Consider the following 18,722-nt stretch of genomic DNA (forward strand, 5'->3'; position numbering starts at 1 on the left):
CGCACAATTGTCATTCAAAGTGTGATAGCGCTGAAAGCTGAAAATTGGCCTGGACTGGAAGGGGGTGAAAGTGTCCGGACTGGAAGGGGGGGGAAAGTGTCCGGACAGGAAAGGAGGGAAAGCGTCCGGACTGGAAGGGGGGGGGGGGGGAAGTGTCCGGACTGGAAGGGGGGGAAAGCGTCCGGACTGGAAGGGGGGTGAAAGCGTCCGGACTGGAAGGGGGGGAAAGCGTCCGGACTGGAAGGGGGGGAAAGTGTCCGGACTGGAAGGGGGTGAAAGTGTCCGGACTGGAAGGGGGTGAAAGTGTCCGGACAGGAAGGGGGTGAAAGTGTCCGGACAGGAAAGGAGGGAAAGCGTCCGGACTGGAAGGGGGGGAAAGCGTCCGGACTGGAAGGGGGGGAAAGCGTCCGGACTGGAAGGGGGGGAAAGCGTCCGGACTGGAAGGGGGGGAAAGCGTCCGGACTGGAAGGGGGGGAAAGCGTCCGGACTGGAAGGGGGGGAAAGCGTCCGGACTGGAAGGGGGGGAAAGCGTCCGGACTGGAAGGGGGGTGAAAGCGTCCGGAGTGGAAGGGGGGGAAAGCGTCCGGACTGGAAGGGGGTGAAAGCGTCCGGACTGGAAGGGGGTGAAAGCGTCCGGACTGGAAGGGGGTGAAAGCGTCCGGACTGGAAGGGGGTGAAAGCGTCCGGACTGGAAGGGGGTGAAAGCGTCCGGACAGGAAGGGGGTGAAAGCGTCCGGACTGGAAGGGGGTGAAAGCGTCCGGACTGGAAGGGGGTGAAAGCGTCCGGACTGGAAGGGGGTGAAAGCGTCCGGACTGGAAGTGGTTAAATACGGGTGGAACATATAACATGCTCCAAAAGGTGAACATATCCTTTAACAAGTGGCTACATAGCGTTTCTCGAGGTGGGCTTCCTAATGGTGTCACCAGTGGGCATTGTGTGTCGAAACGGCCTCTTGTAGTCACTGACAGGGTGACAACGCAGGAGACCATTGGGAGACAGGGATAGGGTATTGTCACCAGCAAGGGCCTGAACAAGGACCTTTGTGGCAGGATCACCAGGAACTATTTACTGCAGAATAAAAAGATGAAACATGATGTTTGAAGTGCCATTCACATGCTTCTGATATTTTCCTGATTGGGATTACATCTACTGTAAAGGAGAATTGTGTTGAGACATTATGGAGGTTGCCATTGCTTCAGTGGCATTTGACTGGCCCGCCAATCCTCAGGCTTCAACGCCTTCTGTGTTTCTAATCCACATGCCTTTTCCGGGTCGGTAAGGTATCGAAGCCTGAGAACTGTATTCATAGAAGTCCGCAATGGCAGCCCTGTATTGCTTTTCCTTCAGGTTTAATGTAGGGAGGCTCCTTGGTACAGTCTACTTTTCTCCTGCCCACCTTACACTGGCACGATTGGTCATCTGATTTAACAGACCACTAAAACCACAATGTCCGCCGGCATCAAAAACAAACAATTGGAGGTGTCATTCAAAGCAAGGTGACTAATCCAGCTAAGCCGGCCACCTAGCTGAGATCAAAATCCGTTCTTTGTGTGTGTGTAGAGCCTGATCAGCCTGTCCTCACATCTTTGTAGATTCCAGAGGTAGACCCAAATGCCAAACTGCTGCTGCCACCTCCTCCGGTTATGCCGCTAGACACCAACTGGCCTCTGTTGACTGTGTCCAAGGGCTTCTTTGAAGGAACCATCGCAAGTAAAGGTAAGGGTTTCTGCAGAGATATCAAGGGTTCTGAAGAACAAGGCCAGAGAAGGTCCTCTCGTCAAATCACCTCCTATCTCCTTTTTGTCTCTTATAGCCAAAGGTATGGCAGCGGACATCGATGTGGACACTGTTGGAGGAGAAGGTTGGGGAGAGGATGCTGAGCTTCAGCTGGATGAAGGTAAAGCAGATGTCTGATTGTTGGTCTTCTGATGGATGGTCAGGAAGAATGTGTCCTTGAATGCTTTTCTTCTAATTCTAGATGGCTTTGTGGATGCAGGAGAGACATTTGGAGATGAGGCTCCTGGAAAAGGACAGGAAGAAGGAGGTGGATGGGACGTGGAAGAAGATCTGGAACTTCCCCCTGAACTGGTGAGAATCCTTAAAATCAGAGGTGCTTTTTTTGGGGTGTCATAGCTTTAAGAGATTTGCTATTTTTTTTTTATGGACCTCATTCTGTTTTTCTTTCTGGAAAGACAGAATGTCCGTCTTCCCGGTTGTGTAGACTTGTTCCTGCTTGTATAGTGAGGAATTTGCCATCTGCTTCCAAACTTGTTTTTTTCCTGATAGGGAAGCAAGGTGGACGGACATCTTCCTTCTTTTTTTTTTTTTTTCTTTTTTATACCACCGAGCCTTCAGTCTTTCTTACTTTTTTTATTCAGGATGTTCCCTCTGGCCCATCCGGAATGGGAGAAGATGGCTTCTTTGTGCCACCCACCAAAGGCAGCAGCCCGGCACAGGTAAGACATTAGAGGCGTTCACATACAGAACCGGACCAGAAAGGCTCACCAGACCAGAAAGGCTCACCAGACCAGAAAGGCTCACCAGACCAGAAAGGCTCACCAGACCAGAAAGGCTCACCAGACCAGAAAGGCTCACCAGACCACTGAAATTCAGGAAGACTTTTATTCTTGAATATTACATGGAAAACTGGTTTGAATTATTCCTTTTTGCTGTGAAAGAAATGAATGAATATGTGGTGTGACTGTGAAGATTGCCGTGTGACCAAATAAAACGATCAGATGGGGAAAGACGATGTCCTGTCTTATATAATGGTAGTTTGCTAGATGTTGACCGTTATTTCTGTCTATTGCAGATGTGGTGCAACAACTCCCAGCTTTCTGTGGATCACATCTTGGCCGGGTCATTTGAAACGGCAATGCGGGTGAGTTCAGAGCTCTGAATGGGGAAAATAGCAAAAGGTCAGTTGGTAACAAGCCAGGAAGAGGCATGTGGGAGGGGCCTTCTATTGCAATGGCTCATGCAGTTAGCTGGTAACTAAGGAGCATGTGTGAGGGGCCTTCTATTACAGCTGGTAACTAAGGAGCACGTGGGAGTGGCCTTCTATTACAGCTGGTAACTAAGGAGCACATGCGAGGGGCCTTCTATTACAGCTGGTAACTAAGGAGCACGTGGAAGGGGCCTTCTATTACAGCTGGTAACTAAGGAGCACATGCGAGGGGCCTTCTATTACAATGGCTCATGCAGTTAGCTGGTAACAAAGGAGCACGTTTGTTGGGGCCTTCTATTGCAGTGGCTCATGCAGTTAGCTGGTAACTAAGGAGCACATGCGAGGGGCCTTCTATTACAATGGCTCATGCAGTTAGCTGGTAACAAAGGAGCACGTTTGTTGGGGCCTTCTATTGCAGTGGCTCATGCAGTTAGCTGGTAACTAAGGAGCACGTGGGAGGGGCCTTCTATTACAGCTGGTAACTAAGGAGCATGTGGGAGGGGCCTTCGATTACAATGGCTCATGCAGTTAGCTGGTAACTAAGGAGCACGTGGGAGGGGCCTTCTATTACAGCTGGTAACTAAGGAGCCCGTGCGATGGGCCTTCTATTACAATGCTCATGCAGTTAGCTGGTAACTAAGGCGCATGTGGGAGGGGCCTTCTATTACAATGGCTCATGCAGTTAGCTGATAACTAAGGCGCATGTGGGAGGGGCCTTCTATTACTGTGGCACAAAACCTCTTTTTTTAGCCGATAACTAGCCAGGGAGGAGCATGTGGGAGGGGCCTTCTATTGCATGCTGGCGGACTGGTGGGAGGCGGTTATGAAGAAGAGCGCTCCCAAACGCCCCCATTTGCATATATCAGCTGCGTATCTAAATGAAACTTTACAGGATTTTTGTAACTTGAGACTAACTGTGATTCCTGTCCTCTCAGCTCCTCCATGACCAGGTGGGAGTGGTGAACTTCGGCGCATACAAGCAACATTTCCTCCATACCTTCTCCCGAGGACGCAGCACCTTCCAGGCTCTGCCGGGACTTCCCGCCATGTACGGCTACCCACAGCGCAACTGGTAAGAGCTCCCCGGACGCATCCTGAGGTGTAGTGTGTGTTTCCTGCGCTCGGGAACATAAATCGGCAACATCGCTGACCATCGTCTGAAAATGTCAGAATAATTCCAGATGGGTTTTGCTCTTTTATGATCCGCAAGCATGCAGCAAGTGAAGTCACAGAGATGATAGAATTCTTGGTGTGCAGGCTTTGTTCTGGGTCAGATCAGAGGGTCAGCAGGAGGAATGGTCACCGATAGCAGCCTACTTGAGGTCACCGCGAAGTCAGCTGACTGGTCAGATACTAATCCCATGTTCCCGGTGTTTGTAGGAAGGACGCGGGATTGAAGAACGGACTTCCTGCGGTTGGTCTGAAGCTCAGCGATCTCATCCAGCGGCTGCAGCTGTGCTACCAGCTCACCACGTCCGGCAAGTTCGAAGAGGCGGTGGAGAAGTTCCGCCTGATTCTGCTCAGCGTTCCCCTTCTGGTGGTGGACAACAAGCAGGAGATCTCCGAGGTGGGGGCTTGGCATCTCTAGAATGGGCTTCTGAAGGCCACTCAAGGGGAATTATCACTTACTGCCCCCCCCCAATGGGCTTGGCGTCTATAGAGTGGGTTTCTGAAGCCCTATTAAGGGGAATTGTTGCTTACTGCCCCCCCCCCATGGGCTTGGCGTCTCTAGAATGGGTTTCTGAAGCCCGCTTAAGGGGAATTATTGCTTACCACTCCCCCCCCCATGGGCTTGGCATCTCTAGAATGGGTTTCTAAACCTATTAAAGGGAATTATTGCTTGGCGTCTCTAGAATGGGTTTCTGAAGCCCGCTTTAGGGGAATTAGTACTTACCCCCCCCCCCCATGGACTTGGCGTCTCCAAAATGGGTTTCTGAAGCCCACTTAAAGGGAATTATTGCTTACCGCCCCCCATCCTCATGGGCTTGGCATCTCAAGATTGAGTTTCTCAAGCCCACTTGAAGGGAATTATTGCTTACCGCCCCTCCCCCCCCCTTCATTGGCTTGGCGTCTCTAGAATGGGTTTCTGAAGCCCGCTTAAGGGGAATTATTGCTTACTGCCCTCCATCCTCATGGGCTTGGCGTCTCTAGAATGGGCTTCTGAAGCCAGCTTAAGGGGAATTATTACTTGCCGCCCCCCCCCATGGGTTTGGCGTCTCTAGAATGGGTTTCTGAAGCCCGCTTAAGGGGAATTATTACATTATTACTTACCGCCCCCCATCCTCATGGATTTGGTGTCTCTGGAATGGGTTTCTGAAGCCCGCTTAAAGGGAATTATTACTTAAAAAAAATACAAATGATGTAGCGCTAAAACACCCAGTTAAAGCGTCAGTGCCTTAGGACATGCAGCATGATGTTAAAATCCTATATGAACATAATACATATATGTGCGTGATGATACTGACAAAATGGAAAACAGATGTGCAACCCCTACACACAGTGCACATATATAAATATAAAGTCCAGTGATCCTGTATCAATATTTGCACTCAAACAGAGTCCTTGGACTGTATGTGGGCCCGCACACCACCACGTGCAATCCGAAATCAGCTGAAGTGGCCTCTCACCTCCTCCCTGCGACCCTGCAGGGCCACAGAGCTTTATCAGATCCCCACTGAGTCAAGGTATGCTTCCTCTTGAGTGGATGGTTAGTATATCCCCAGTATACAGCTTCCACCTCTCCTGTGGTATCCTCCGAGGTGAGCTGGGCAGGATGGACCCCAGCTCAAGCCCCCATGGGATAAAGGAAGCAAAAGACATCCTCCATAGTGTAAAACCGTTTAATAAATGCCGGAAAATAAATGTATAATACACTCACATTTGCCAGATGACATACAAGCTGTTTCCCATAGCATGGGTGTATGCGTGTGGCTGAGGGTGTACCAAGATGGCGCCACGCCGGAAGTGCGTCACCACGTATTGCCGTCGACGCGTTGCGTCACGTGACCCCGTGACTTCCTCAGGACTCTCCTGAGTCCTGGGTCGACGGGGTCCATCCTGCCCAGCTCACCTCGGAGGATACCACAGGAGAGGTGGAAGCTGTATACTGGGGATATACTAACCATCCACTCAAGAGGAAGCATACCTTGACTCAGTGGGGATCTGATAAAGCTCTGTGGCCCTGCAGGGTCGCAGGGAGGAGGTGAGAGGCCACTTCAGCTGATTTCGGATTGCACGTGGTGGTGTGCGGGCCCACATACAGTCCAAGGACTCTGTTTGAGTGCAAATATTGATACAGGATCACTGGACTTTATATTTATATATGTGCACTGTGTGTAGGGGTTGCACATCTGTTTTCCATTTTGTCAGTATCATCACGCACATATATGTATTATGTTCATATAGGATTTTAACATCATGCTGCATGTCCTAAGGCACTGACGCTTTAACTGGGTGTTTTAGCGCTACATCATTTGTATTTTTTCTGCATTGTTTTGATCTTGGGGTATTGGATCAGATGTTAGCAGCTTCACACGTTTATCAATTGTATTTTACATAGGAGCGCAAGCAGATTCCAAATTATCATCTTGGAATTATTACTTACCTTCCCCCCCTTTTTTTTTTTTTTTTTTTTTTCAGGCTCAGCAGCTGATCACCATATGCAGAGAATACATCGTGGGTCTCTCCATGGAAATCGAGCGAAAGAAACTTCCAAAAGACACTCTGGAGCAGCAGAAGAGGATCTGTGAGGTGAGCTGGAGGGGGGCAGAGAAGAAAAAGCACAAATGAGAACTCTGCATATTTCATTGATGGGTTAAAGGCCGGCTTCAGCCTGGGAACAACACCCCCGACCAATCCCCAACAACAACATTGGTCCGGCCATGTGATGACATACTGTAGTTCATATTCCTCCTGAGGTGGGCTGGTCCAGAGCACTGCACAGAATGGCACCGCTTGATGACATCAGCTCCGTTCCCTGCAGCATTCTCCTGTGACACGGCCCCGGGGGAAATGGGTTCTTGACGACCTAAGCTCTCAGGAAGTTTGTTTTGACCTCGGCTGTCAATCACTGGGTCCTGGCCAGCGAATACTTGCCGGCACCCAGTGATCGCTGAGTATTTCCGACGGGGGAGAGATCTGTGTATAATCAACACAGATCTCTCCCGTCAGCTCCTGCACACTGCTTTGTATGGCTGTGCATAGCACAGCCATACAAAGCAGTGTGCTTCTAGTGGAAAGCACTCACGCAGCATACTGTGAAACAGCAAGCAGTTTACCCTTTGATTGCCCCAGATGTTAACCCCTTCCTGCCCAGTGCCATTATACAGTCAGTGCTTTTTATTAGCCGGTAATTACTTGCAGGCGCCTGACGATTTCCGAGGACTGTTTTGTTTACGAACAGTCCTTCTCCTCCTCAGCTCGGGCACTGATTAGTGTATCACACACATCCCGCCCCCTAGTAAAACACTCCCAGCACACAGTTTGATCACCCCAGATGTTAACCTCTTCCTGCCCAGTGCCATTAGTACGGTGTCAGTGCTTTTTATTCCCGCAATTACTCGCCGGCGCCTGGTGATTTCCAAGAACTGTTTTGTTTACTAACAATCCTCCCCATCTCCCCATCAGCTCAGGCACTGATTACAGAGTATCACCCCCCCCCCCCCCCCCTTTCACGTAAACCAATTAATTTACACGTATTGGGATTTTTTTTTTTTTTTTTAGCAGACACGGAGCGGAATACATTTTGGTGTAAATTTATGACGAAATTTGATTTTAAAAAATTTTTACTGGACATGTTTAATAGCAAAAAGTCAAAAAAAAATTTTTTTCTCAAAATTGTCAGTCTGTTTTTTTTTTTTTTTTTTTATTGCGCAAAAAATAAAAACTGCACCGGTGATCAAATACCACAGAAATAAAGCTTAATCAGTGGAAAAAAAGACGTAAATTTAATTTGGGTGCATGACCGCGCAATTGTCAGTTAAAGTATCGCAGCGCCGTAACGCAATAAATGGCCTGGTCAGGAAGGGGTGGGGAATCCTCAGTAGGGTGAGAAGGGGGGGGAATCCTCAGGAGGGTGAGAAGGGGGGGGAATCCTCAGGAGGGTGAGAAGGGGGGGGGGAATCCTCAGGAGAGCGAGGGGGGGGGATCCTCAGGAGAGCGAGGGGGGGGGATCCTCAAGAGAGCGAGGGGGGGGATCCTCAAGAGAGCAAGGGGGGATCCTCAGGAGGGAAAGGGGGGGGGGAAATCCTCAGGAGGGAGAGGGGGGGGGGAAATCCTCAGGAGGGCGAGGGGGGGGGAATCCTCAGGAGGGTGAGGGGGGGGGGAATCCTCAGGAGGGCGAGAGGTTAATAGCTGCTGCCAGAGGGAGCCGTTGCTGTTGCTGTGACCTTGTGTGTTCCTCATTGCAGATGGCAGCCTACTTCACACACTCCAACCTGCAGCCCGTCCACATGATCCTGGTGCTCAGAACGGCTGTCAACCTCTTCTTCAAACTCAAGAACTTCAAAACGGCCGCGGTGTTCGCCAGGCGGCTGCTGGAACTGGGACCCAAGCCTGAAGTGTCACAGCAGGTGAGACCATTAGGAGTAGCTGGAACTTTTTCCAGATGATCGTCTCAAATAGGAGAAACTCCATGAAAACCTAAACAAAGGCAATGCATGATTTTGCACACTATTTAACCTCTTGGCGGCGGCACCTCCCGGCCCTTTAAGGGTTTCAGAAGCCTGGAGGGCGGGGCATGGTTTTAAGGTCATGTGACCGCCCTGATTCGCTGTCACGGCGGTCACATGATCGGGAAGGGTCCCGATCGAAAGAGGAGATCGGTACCTTTTTGTGAGTGCTGGACGTGTGCTGGGAGCATGCAGGGCGCATGCTCTCAGCACATATGTTTTTGTTAATTGCGCGCAAACGTGCGGCAGCTCGGTGTCAAGGCCCAGACGCCGAGAGGCCGCACATTTGCGTGCGGCCGGCGTGAAGAAGTTAAAGTGTGGATAAAGGCACCTGTATCAGTCTGAACGAGTGCCCAACGGGGTTTCTGTGCCTCATAATGTAAAAACAAAACTTCCTCAACCTGCCCTGAGTTAAGTCCTCCTTTATTTGTGTCTCACACGTTCCCCCCACCAGACACTGCGGCTCACTGTGGGAGGGTTTTGGCAACAGAGGAGGTGCTGTGAATACAGAAAGCAGTGGGTGGGACTAGGTATTACCAGATGCTGATTGGCAGGCTACAGGCTTGTGAGTCAGCAGTTATGATGGCAAGAGCCACCACCGGAAACTTCCGATCCTCCCACTGTAGCGCAAGCAGGGACAGCCTGGATGAGAGGCAAATGTGCTCCAAATCCAGGAGCAGTGCAGCATCATCCCCCGTTGTCACAGGAAGCTGCGTTAGGTGAGCCGGCTGTGCCTTTGCGGGGGGGGGGGGGGGGCTAAGAAAGCGGTAAGTGCTGATGTACACATAATTGGGTAGTGCAGCACGCACACACACACACACATATATATAATATAATTTTTTTTTTTTTCCTTTAAATTTAATAAGTGCTGCACTACCCAATTATGTGTACATCGGCACTTACCACTTTCTTATGTATATCTATCTATATTATATTATTATATAATATATGTATTTATAATTTTTTTCTTTTTATTTACATATATATATATATACAGTCATGGCCGAAATTGTTGGCACCCTTGATATTTTTCCTGAAAATCAAGTATTTCACACAAAAAAGGTATTGCATTAACACATGTTTTGCTATACACATGTTTATTCCCTTTGTATGTATTGGAACAAATATAAAACAGAGGCAGAAAAGCAAATATGACATAATGTCACACAAAACCCCAAAAATGGGCTGGACAAAAGTATTGGCACCCTTAACTTAATATTTGGTTGCACACCCTTTGGAAAACATAACTGAAATCAGTCGCTTCCTATAACCATCAATAAGCTTCTGACACCTCTCACCCGGAATTTTGGACCACTCTTCCTTTGCAAACAGCTCCAGGTCTCTCTTATTGGAAGGACACCTTTTCCCAACAGCAATTTTAAGATCTCTCCACAGGTGTTCAATGGGATTTAGATCTGGGCTCATTGCTGGCCACTTCAGAACTCTCCAGCGCTTCTTTGCCATCCATTTCTGAGTGCTTTTTGACGTATGTTTGGGGTCATTGTCCTGCTGGAAGACCCAGGATCTTGGACGCAAACCCAGCTTTCTGACACTGGGCCCTACAGTGCGACCCAAAATCCTTTGGTAATCCTCAGATTTCATGATGCCTTGCACACAGTCAAGGCACCCAGTGCCAGAGGCAGCAAAACAACCCCAAAACATCATTGAACCTCCACCATATTTTACCGTAGGTACTGTGTTTTGTTCTTTGTAGGCCTCATTCCGTTTTCGGTAAACAGTAGAATGATGTGCTTTACCGAAAAGCTCTATCTTGGTCTCATCTGTCCACAAGACGTTTTCCCAGAAGGCTTTTGGCTTACTCAAGTACATTTTGGCAAACTGTAGTCTTGCTTTTTTATGTCTCTGTGTCAGCAGTGGGGTCCTCCTGGGTCTCCTGCCATAGCGTTTCATTTCATTTAAATGTCGACGGATAGTTCGCGCTGACACTGATGCTCCCTGAGCCTGCAGGACAGCTTGAATGTCTTTGGAACATGTTTGGGGCTGCTTATCCACCATCCGGACTATTCTGCGTTGCAATCTTTCATCAATTTTCCTCATCCGTCCACGACCAGGGAGATTAGCTACAGTGCCATGGGTTGCAAACTTCTTGATAATGTTGCGCACTGTGGACAAAGGCAAATCTAGTTCTCTGGAGATGGACTTGTAACCTTGAGATTGTTGATATTTTGCCACAATTTTGGTTCTCAGGTCCTCAGACAGTTCTCGTCTCCTCTTTCTGTTGTCCATGCTTAGTGTGGCACAGACAGACACACAATGCAAAGGTTAAGTGAACGTCTCTCCTTTTTATCTGCTTTCAGGTGTGATTTCTATATTGCCCACACCTGTTACTTGCCCCAGGTGAGTTTACAGGAGCATCACATGCTTGTAACATTCTTATTTATCCGCAGTTGTGAAAGGGTGCCAATACTTTTGTCCAGCCCATTTTTGGAGGTTTGTGTGACATTATGTCGAATTTGCTTTCTTTCCTCCCTTTTTTTGTTTTGTCCCAATACACACAAAGGGAATAAACATGTGTATAGCAAAACATGTGTTAATGCAATACGTTTCGTGAGAAATACATGATTTCCTGGAGAAATATCAAGGGTGCCAACAATTTCGGCCATGACTGTATATATATATATATATATATAAAATATTTTTTTATTAATACATATAGATATTAAATAAAAGAAATTATATATATATCTTAAATAAAAAAAATATATTAAATATGTATATATAGATATTAAATGTAAAAAAAAAAAATATATATATATATACAGTCATGGCCGAAATTGTTGGCACCCTTGATATTTCTCCAGGAAATCATGTATTTCTCACGAAACGTATTGCATTAACACATGTTTTGCTATACACATGTTTATTCCCTTTGTGTGTATTGGGACAAAACAAAAAAAGGGAGGAAAGAAAGCAAATTCGACATAATGTCACACAAACCTCCAAAAATGGGCTGGACAAAAGTATTGGCACCCTTTCACAACTGCGGATAAATAAGAATGTTACAAGCATGTGATGCTCCTGTAAACTCACCTGGGGCAAGTAACAGGTGTGGGCAATATAGAAATCACACCTGAAAGCAGATAAAAAGGAGAGACGTTCACTTAACCTTTGCATTGTGTGTCTGTCTGTGCCACACTAAGCATGGACAACAGAAAGAGGAGACGAGAACTGTCTGAGGACCTGAGAACCAAAATTGTGGCAAAATATCAACAATCTCAAGGTTACAAGTCCATCTCCAGAGAACTAGATTTGCCTTTGTCCACAGTGCGCAACATTATCAAGAAGTTTGCAACCCATGGCACTGTAGCTAATCTCCCTGGTCGTGGACGGATGAGGAAAATTGATGAAAGATTGCAACGCAGAATAGTCCGGATGGTGGATAAGCAGCCCCAAACATGTTCCAAAGACATTCAAGCTGTCCTGCAGGCTCAGGGAGCATCAGTGTCAGCGCGAACTATCCGTCGACATTTAAATGAAATGAAACGCTATGGCAGGAGACCCAGGAGGACCCCACTGCTGACACAGAGACATAAAAAAGCAAGACTACAGTTTGCCAAAATGTACTTGAGTAAGCCAAAAGCCTTCTGGGAAAACGTCTTGTGGACAGATGAGACCAAGATAGAGCTTTTCGGTAAAGCACATCATTCTACTGTTTACCGAAAACGGAATGAGGCCTACAAAGAACAAAACACAGTACCTACGGTAAAATATGGTGGAGGTTCAATGATGTTTTGGGGTTGTTTTGCTGCCTCTGGCACTGGGTGCCTTGACTGTGTGCAAGGCATCATGAAATCTGAGGATTACCAAAGGATTTTGGGTCGCACTGTAGGGCCCAGTGTCAGAAAGCTGGGTTTGCGTCCAAGATCCTGGGTCTTCCAGCAGGACAATGACCCCAAACATACGTCAAAAAGCACTCAGAAATGGATGGCAAAGAAGCGCTGGAGAGTTCTGAAGTGGCCAGCAATGAGCCCAGATCTAAATCCCATTGAACACCTGTGGAGAGATCTTAAAATTGCTGTTGGGAAAAGGTGTCCTTCCAATAAGAGAGACCTGGAGCTGTTTGCAAAGGAAGAGTGGTCCAAAATTCCGGGTGAGAGGTGTCAGAAGCTTATTGATGGTTATAGGAAGCGACTGATTTCAGTTATGTTTTCCAAAGGGTGTGCAACCAAATATTAAGTTAAGGGTGCCAATACTTTTGTCCAGCCCATTTTTGGGGTTTTGTGTGACATTATGTCATATTTGCTTTTCTGCCTCTGTTTTATATTTGTTCCAATACATACAAAGGGAATAAACATGTGTATAGCAAAACATGTGTTAATGCAATACCTTTTTTGTGTGAAATACTTGATTTTCAGGAAAAATATCAAGGGTGCCAACAATTTCGGCCATGACTGTATATATGTGTGTGTATATAGATATTAAAAAAAATATATAGATATATATAAATAAGAAAGTGGTAAGTGCCGATGTACACGTAATTTGGTAGTGCAGCGCTTATTAAATTAAAGGAAAAAAATATATTTACGGTGTGTGTGTATATATATATATATATATATATATATATATATATAAAAATATATATAAAAATATATATATATACACACACACACACTTCAGATGGTCAACACAAAAAGTGCCCTGTGGTTACTGGCCCTGTGTGATGTTACATTGTTCCAGCATGTGGTAAAGGGCAGATGTGAATGCTGTGATATTCAGCATGGGGCCTGGCATTGCTGTGTTGTCTCCATAGCCCGGTCACAGTGACACATTTCGGCACAGGAGGGAGTGCTGGTTATGGCCAGGGATGCACAGATACCCCTTTTTTTGATCGGGAAAAAGGAGTTTGGTCAAGTACTCGCCGATACAGAGTATTGATACTTTGTTGTGCGATTTGCGGCAATACAAAACGCATGGACGCAAATTGCACTGCAAAGAATAGCATGTGCAATTCCTGTCCAAATCGCATGTGGTTTCCCCACTGCTCCTCTTTGAACCCGGGCATGTCATTGCTTTCACAGAGGAGCGGTGCGGGAAACCTCCCTGCACCAATCCCGTGCTGTTACAGAAGGAAAAGCTGGGGATTTGAAATCTCTACAGCTTTCTCTCCTCTTAGTGCAGGGATGACAGTACGGGCTAGATGGCTTTTGATTGGGCAGAACCATGGCAGTACTGACCAATCAAAAGCCATCTAGCCCGTACTGTCATCCCTGCAAGGAGAGGAGAGAGAGCCACTTCGCAGGTGTGGGCATTTGAATTTCCTGCTGCTTGCTCTCCTCTTAGGGACGGCTGTATGGGCAAGACAGCTTTTGATTGGTCAGCACTGCCGTGGTACTAACCAATCAAAAGCCATCTAGCCCGTACTCTCATCCCTGCAAGGAGAGGAGAGAAAGCCGCTTTGCAGGTCCGGGAATTTGAAATACCCGCGGCTTTTTCTCCTCTCAGTACATGGATGGACAGTGTGGGCAAGACAGCTTTTGATTGGTTAGTACCATGGCAGTGCTGACCAATCAGTGCATGGACAACAGTATGGGCAAGACAGCTTTTGATTGGTCAGCACTGCCATGGTACTAACCAATCAAAAGCCATCTAGCCCATACTGTCATCCATGCAAGGAGAGGAGAGAAAGCAGCTTTGCAGGTCTGGGAATGTGAATTTCCTGCGGCTTTCTCTCCTCTCAGTGCATGGATGGACAGTGTGGGCAAGACAGCTTTTGATTGGTCAGCACTGCCATGGTACTAACCAATCAAAAGCTGTTTTGCCCATACTGTCCATCCATGTTCTGAGAGGAGAGAAAGCCATGGGAACTTCATATTCCCTGACCTGTGAAGCAGCTTTCTCTCCCCTTGTTGCAGGGATAACAGTACGGGCTAGATGGCTTTTGATTGGTCAATACTGCCATGGTTCTAACCAATTAAAAGCCATCTAACCCGTACTGTCATCCCTGCACTGAGAGGAGAGAAAACCACTGGGATTTCAAATTCCCAGACCTGTAAAGCGGCTTTCTCTGCTCTCGTTGCAGGGATGACAGTACGGGCTAGATGGCTTTTGATTGGTCAGAACCATGGCAGTACTGACCAATCAAAAGCCATCTACCCCATACTGTCATCCCTGCACTAACAGGAGAGAAAGCTGTAGAGCACAGGTGTCAAACTGGTGGCCCTCCAGCTGTTTCAAAACTACAAGTCCCATGAGGCATTGCAGGATTGACAGTTACAAGCATGAGTCCCAAAGGCAGAGGCATGATGGGACTTGTAGTCTCACAACAGCTGAAGGGCCGCCCGTTTGACACCCCTGCTATAGAGATTTCAAATCCCCAGCTTTTCCTTCTGTGACAGCATGGGATCGGTGCAAGGAGGTTTCCCGCACCGCTCCTGTGACAGGCCCGGGTTCCCACGGGAGTAGTGAGGAAACCGCATTCGATTTGGACAGCAATTGCATTCCTGTTCACATCGCACACACTATTCTTTGCGGTGCATTTTGCGTCCATACGTTTTGTATGGGCGCAAATCGCACCACAAAGTATCAGTTTCAGGTATCAGGAGCATTTTCATGGGTAGGAGTGCTCATGAAAGTCCTCGGTATCTGTGTCCCTCACTAGTCATATCCCACTGGGACCATTACTTTCATGGAAGCCGGAGAACCCAACTTGGCAGTCAGAGCCGGCAGCCCCTGAGATCTCACACGGCAGACATACAGGTTTGAAGCTGGAGGAACAGGAGTGCCTAGGCACCTCGACATACCAGGAAATGCTCTGCTGGAGGCATTCATGGTCGATTTTTCACGGTCCTGCTCAGGCACAATACACATTTCTAACAGCAAATCATCATTTGGAGGTTCATTAAATTTGAGATCTCTGGCCGGGATCCAGCTCTCCTCCGAGGGAACGTGTTCTCATTTTCATTGTCCTTCCCACAGACTCGTAAGATCCTAGCGGCGTGTGAGAAGACCCTCACGGACACGTACCAGCTCAACTACGACATGCACAACCCCTTCGACATCTGTGCCGCCTCATACAAGCCCATCTACCGGGGGAAGCCGGTGGAGAAATGCCCGCTCAGCGGCGCCTGCTACAGCCCAGAGTACAAAGGACAGATTTGCAGAGTCACCACGGTAAGTGCATGGAGTCAGACGTGTCGCCTTTACCTCCCTAACCATGATCCCTGGAAGGACGATGGATCTCCTGCCTCATGGACGTGGTAGGCGGAGTTGCTCACTGCCACCTATATCTTTGGGACAGAATTTACGGTGACTAGCCCTCCCTCTTCCCCCCCCATGGACACAGGCAGTGCAGCTCGGGATCGAGCACACAGGTGTGCATACCTATATACACTATATTGCCAAATGTATTTGGGTCCCCTGCCTTTCCACACACATGACCTTTAATGGCCCCCCAGTCTTAGTCCGTAGGGTTCAATATTGAGTTGGCCCCGCCCTTTGCAGCTATAACAGCTTCAACTCTTCAACGCTCTATGAATGATCCATGTACCGGGCCTTCCCGCTCACCGGGCAGTGTATAGAGCCAGGTCATGTCATCGCCAATGTCGTATTGTAACATGGCTCGAGGTAGGCTGTAGTCATGGCGATATGCACCATATCTCCCCAAGTATTGGTCGGCCGGCCTTTCCATGCCCATGACCTTTAATGGCCCCCCAGTCTTAGTCCGTAGGGTTCAATATTGAGTTGGCCCCGCCCTTTCCACGCACATGACCTTTAATGGCCCCCCAGTCTTAGTCCGTAGGGTTCAATATTGAGTTGGCCCCACCCTTTCCACGCACATGACCTTTAATGGCCCCCCAGTCTTAGTCCGTAGGGTTCAATATTGAGTTGGCCCCGCCCTTTGCAGCTATAACAGCTTCAACTCTTCTGGGAAGGCCGTCCACAAGGTTTAGGAGGGTGTCTATGGGAAGGTTGGACCATTCTTCCAGAAGCACATTTGTCAGGTCAGGCACTGATGTCGGGGGAGGAGGCCTGGCTCACAGTCTCCGCTCTAATTCATCCCAAAGTGTTCTGTGGGGTTGAGGTCAGGACTCTGTGCAGGACAGTCAAGTTCCTCCACCCCAAACTGGCTCCTCCATGTCTTTATGGACCTTGCTTTGTGCACTGGTGGGCAGTCATGTTGGAACAGGAAGGGGCCATCCCCAAACTCCTCCCACAAAGTTGGGAACATGAAATTGTCCAAAATGTCGCCTTAAGAGTTCCCTTCACTGGTACTAGGGGGCCAAGTCCAGCCCCTGAAAAACACCCCCACACCATAATCCCCCTCCACCAAACTTCACACTTGGCACAATGCAGTCAGGAAAGTACTGTTCTCCTGGCCACCGCCAAACCCAGACACGTCCATTGGATTGCCAGACAGAGAAGTGTGATTGGTCACTCCAGAGAACACGTCTCCCCTGCTCTAGAGTCCAGTGGCGGCGTGCTTTACACCACGGCATCCGACGCTTTGCTTTGCACTTGGTGATGGAAGGCTTGGATGCAGCTGCTCGGCCATGGAAACCCATTCCATGAAGCTCTCTACGCACTGTTGTTGGGCTCATCTGAAGCCACACCAAGTTTGGAGGTCTTTAGCTATTGACTCTGCAGACAGTCGGCGACTTCTGTGCACTGTGCGCTTCAGCATGCGCTGACCCCGCCCTCTCATGTGACGTGGCCTACCACTTGGTGGCTGAGTGGTTGTTGTTCCCAGTTGCTTCCACTTTGTTATAATCCCACTAACAGTTGAGCGTGGAATATTTAGTAGCCAGGAAATGTCACGGATGGACTTATTGCCCAGGTGGCCACCTATCACGGGACCACGCTTGGAGTCACTGAGCTCCTGAGAGCGACCCATTCTTTCACCAATGTTTGTAGAAGCCGTCTGCATGCCTAGGGGCATGATTGTATACACCTGTGTCCATGGAGGGGATTGGAACACCTGAATCACATGATTTGGAGGGCGGGGACAATACTTTTGGCAATATAGTGCGTATTTACACACTTACAGTATTATATAATATAATTATATTACTTTTTATGTCTATTTTCAGGTAACGGAAATTGGAAAAGATGTGATTGGTCTGCGGCTCAGCCCCCTCCAGTTCCGTTAGGAAGCTGTCCGCCCCTTTCCCCTCCCTCATAATATAACTGTTCTTATATAGTAGTTTGTTCCGGCTCAGCATGGAGCTTCTCGTGTCTTTTCTAACACTGGTGGTGATGACCACCCAGCAGGACCATACGAAGACACAGCTGAAGATGTTCTCATGTTCTGTTTCATTATTGCGAGTGAAATTAAATAAAATTGAAATCTTTCGTCTTTTTTACTGTCTTTATGCTGTTGCTGTGGGACTCCCGCTACTTTTTTGTTTTGTTTTGTTCTGGGTGGAGTATGGAAGGGGTAGAGCCTCTCCTCCATTTTTAAGCGTTCCTCCACAGGAAATGGAGTAAAATCTTCACCAGCAAATACTCCGTCCATAGAAACTTGGAACAGGTATAACTGAGGTCCTGGATTCCACTCGTCGGTGAATCATGGGTCCAAGAAGGTCCATCGAATTCTTACAGAGCACAGTGGCTCTGGTGATGTTTCTTTCTGCAAAAATGGGGAACCCCTTAGCTTGGGAACTCCAAGTGTAAAAAAAAAAAAAAGTCCAATGGGGATGCCAACTCAAAGAACTAAGAGTGCAAAGTCTTTTAGTAGTTGTAACGGAACCGGCCCCAGATTGCACTTGGGTACTTCCGTTATAATACCGCTTCCCGTCTAAACACCGACCACAGACACCACAGCCGACCAAAGAAGACTAGATGACACCAGTCTTGAAGTAAACCAGGAAATAGACTACTTTATTTGAACACAGATACAAGATGTATACACTCAGGGGACAACCCCCCCCCTCCCTGCATAATGACACGGCGGGGCAATCTACATTTAGTAACAGGAGACACACCAGCAGACAGTCCCATCAGTAGGGAGGGTTAATGGAGACACCCCCCCCCTTCCCTTACCAAGCCAATACCCATAAACACATACATCCCATAATAGTTTGCGCCCAAGCGAGACACACAATAGAACAATGGGATGCAACCACATGGCATTAAACAACCCCCCACC

The 18,722-nt window shown here is 48.1% G+C and overlaps 1 protein-coding gene and 1 non-coding gene across 2 annotated transcripts; both read left to right on the forward strand.

Moving 5' to 3' along the window:
* Positions 1 to 1,573: 1,573 nt before the first annotated feature.
* Positions 1,574 to 17,926, forward strand: COPA (coat protein complex I subunit alpha). The gene is made up of 11 exons (XM_089667209.1): positions 1,574 to 1,717; positions 1,815 to 1,898; positions 1,980 to 2,089; positions 2,380 to 2,457; positions 2,814 to 2,882; positions 3,884 to 4,020; positions 4,329 to 4,515; positions 6,588 to 6,698; positions 8,357 to 8,518; positions 15,554 to 15,748; positions 17,665 to 17,926. The coding sequence occupies exons 1-11, from the start codon at positions 1,645 to 1,647 to the stop codon at positions 17,722 to 17,724; spliced, it is 1,266 nt and encodes a 421-aa protein (XP_089523335.1). The 5' UTR covers positions 1,574 to 1,644; the 3' UTR covers positions 17,725 to 17,926.
* Positions 13,274 to 13,407, forward strand: LOC149428604 (small nucleolar RNA SNORA84). The gene has a single exon (XR_016310709.1). It is a non-coding gene; the product is annotated as a small nucleolar RNA SNORA84 (small nucleolar RNA).
* Positions 17,927 to 18,722: the final 796 nt, after the last annotated feature.

This window comes from Staurois parvus, unplaced genomic scaffold, assembly GCF_062004578.1.
Source record: "Staurois parvus isolate SC_StPar_1 unplaced genomic scaffold, SC_StPar_1.0 ptg003098l, whole genome shotgun sequence".
Classification (NCBI taxonomy): domain Eukaryota; kingdom Metazoa; phylum Chordata; class Amphibia; order Anura; family Ranidae; genus Staurois; species Staurois parvus.

Bases quoted from the DNA above. Each gene is read 5' to 3' on its own strand.
- COPA (XM_089667209.1), top strand. From the start codon at position 1,645: ATGCCGCTAGACACCAACTGGCCTCTGTTGACTGTGTCCAAGGGCTTC. The intron at 1,899-1,979 runs GTAAAGCAGATG...TTCTAATTCTAG, and splicing joins TGAGCTTCAGCTGGATGAAG to ATGGCTTTGTGGATGCAGGA. The intron at 6,699-8,356 runs GTGAGCTGGAGG...TCCTCATTGCAG, and splicing joins AGCAGAAGAGGATCTGTGAG to ATGGCAGCCTACTTCACACA.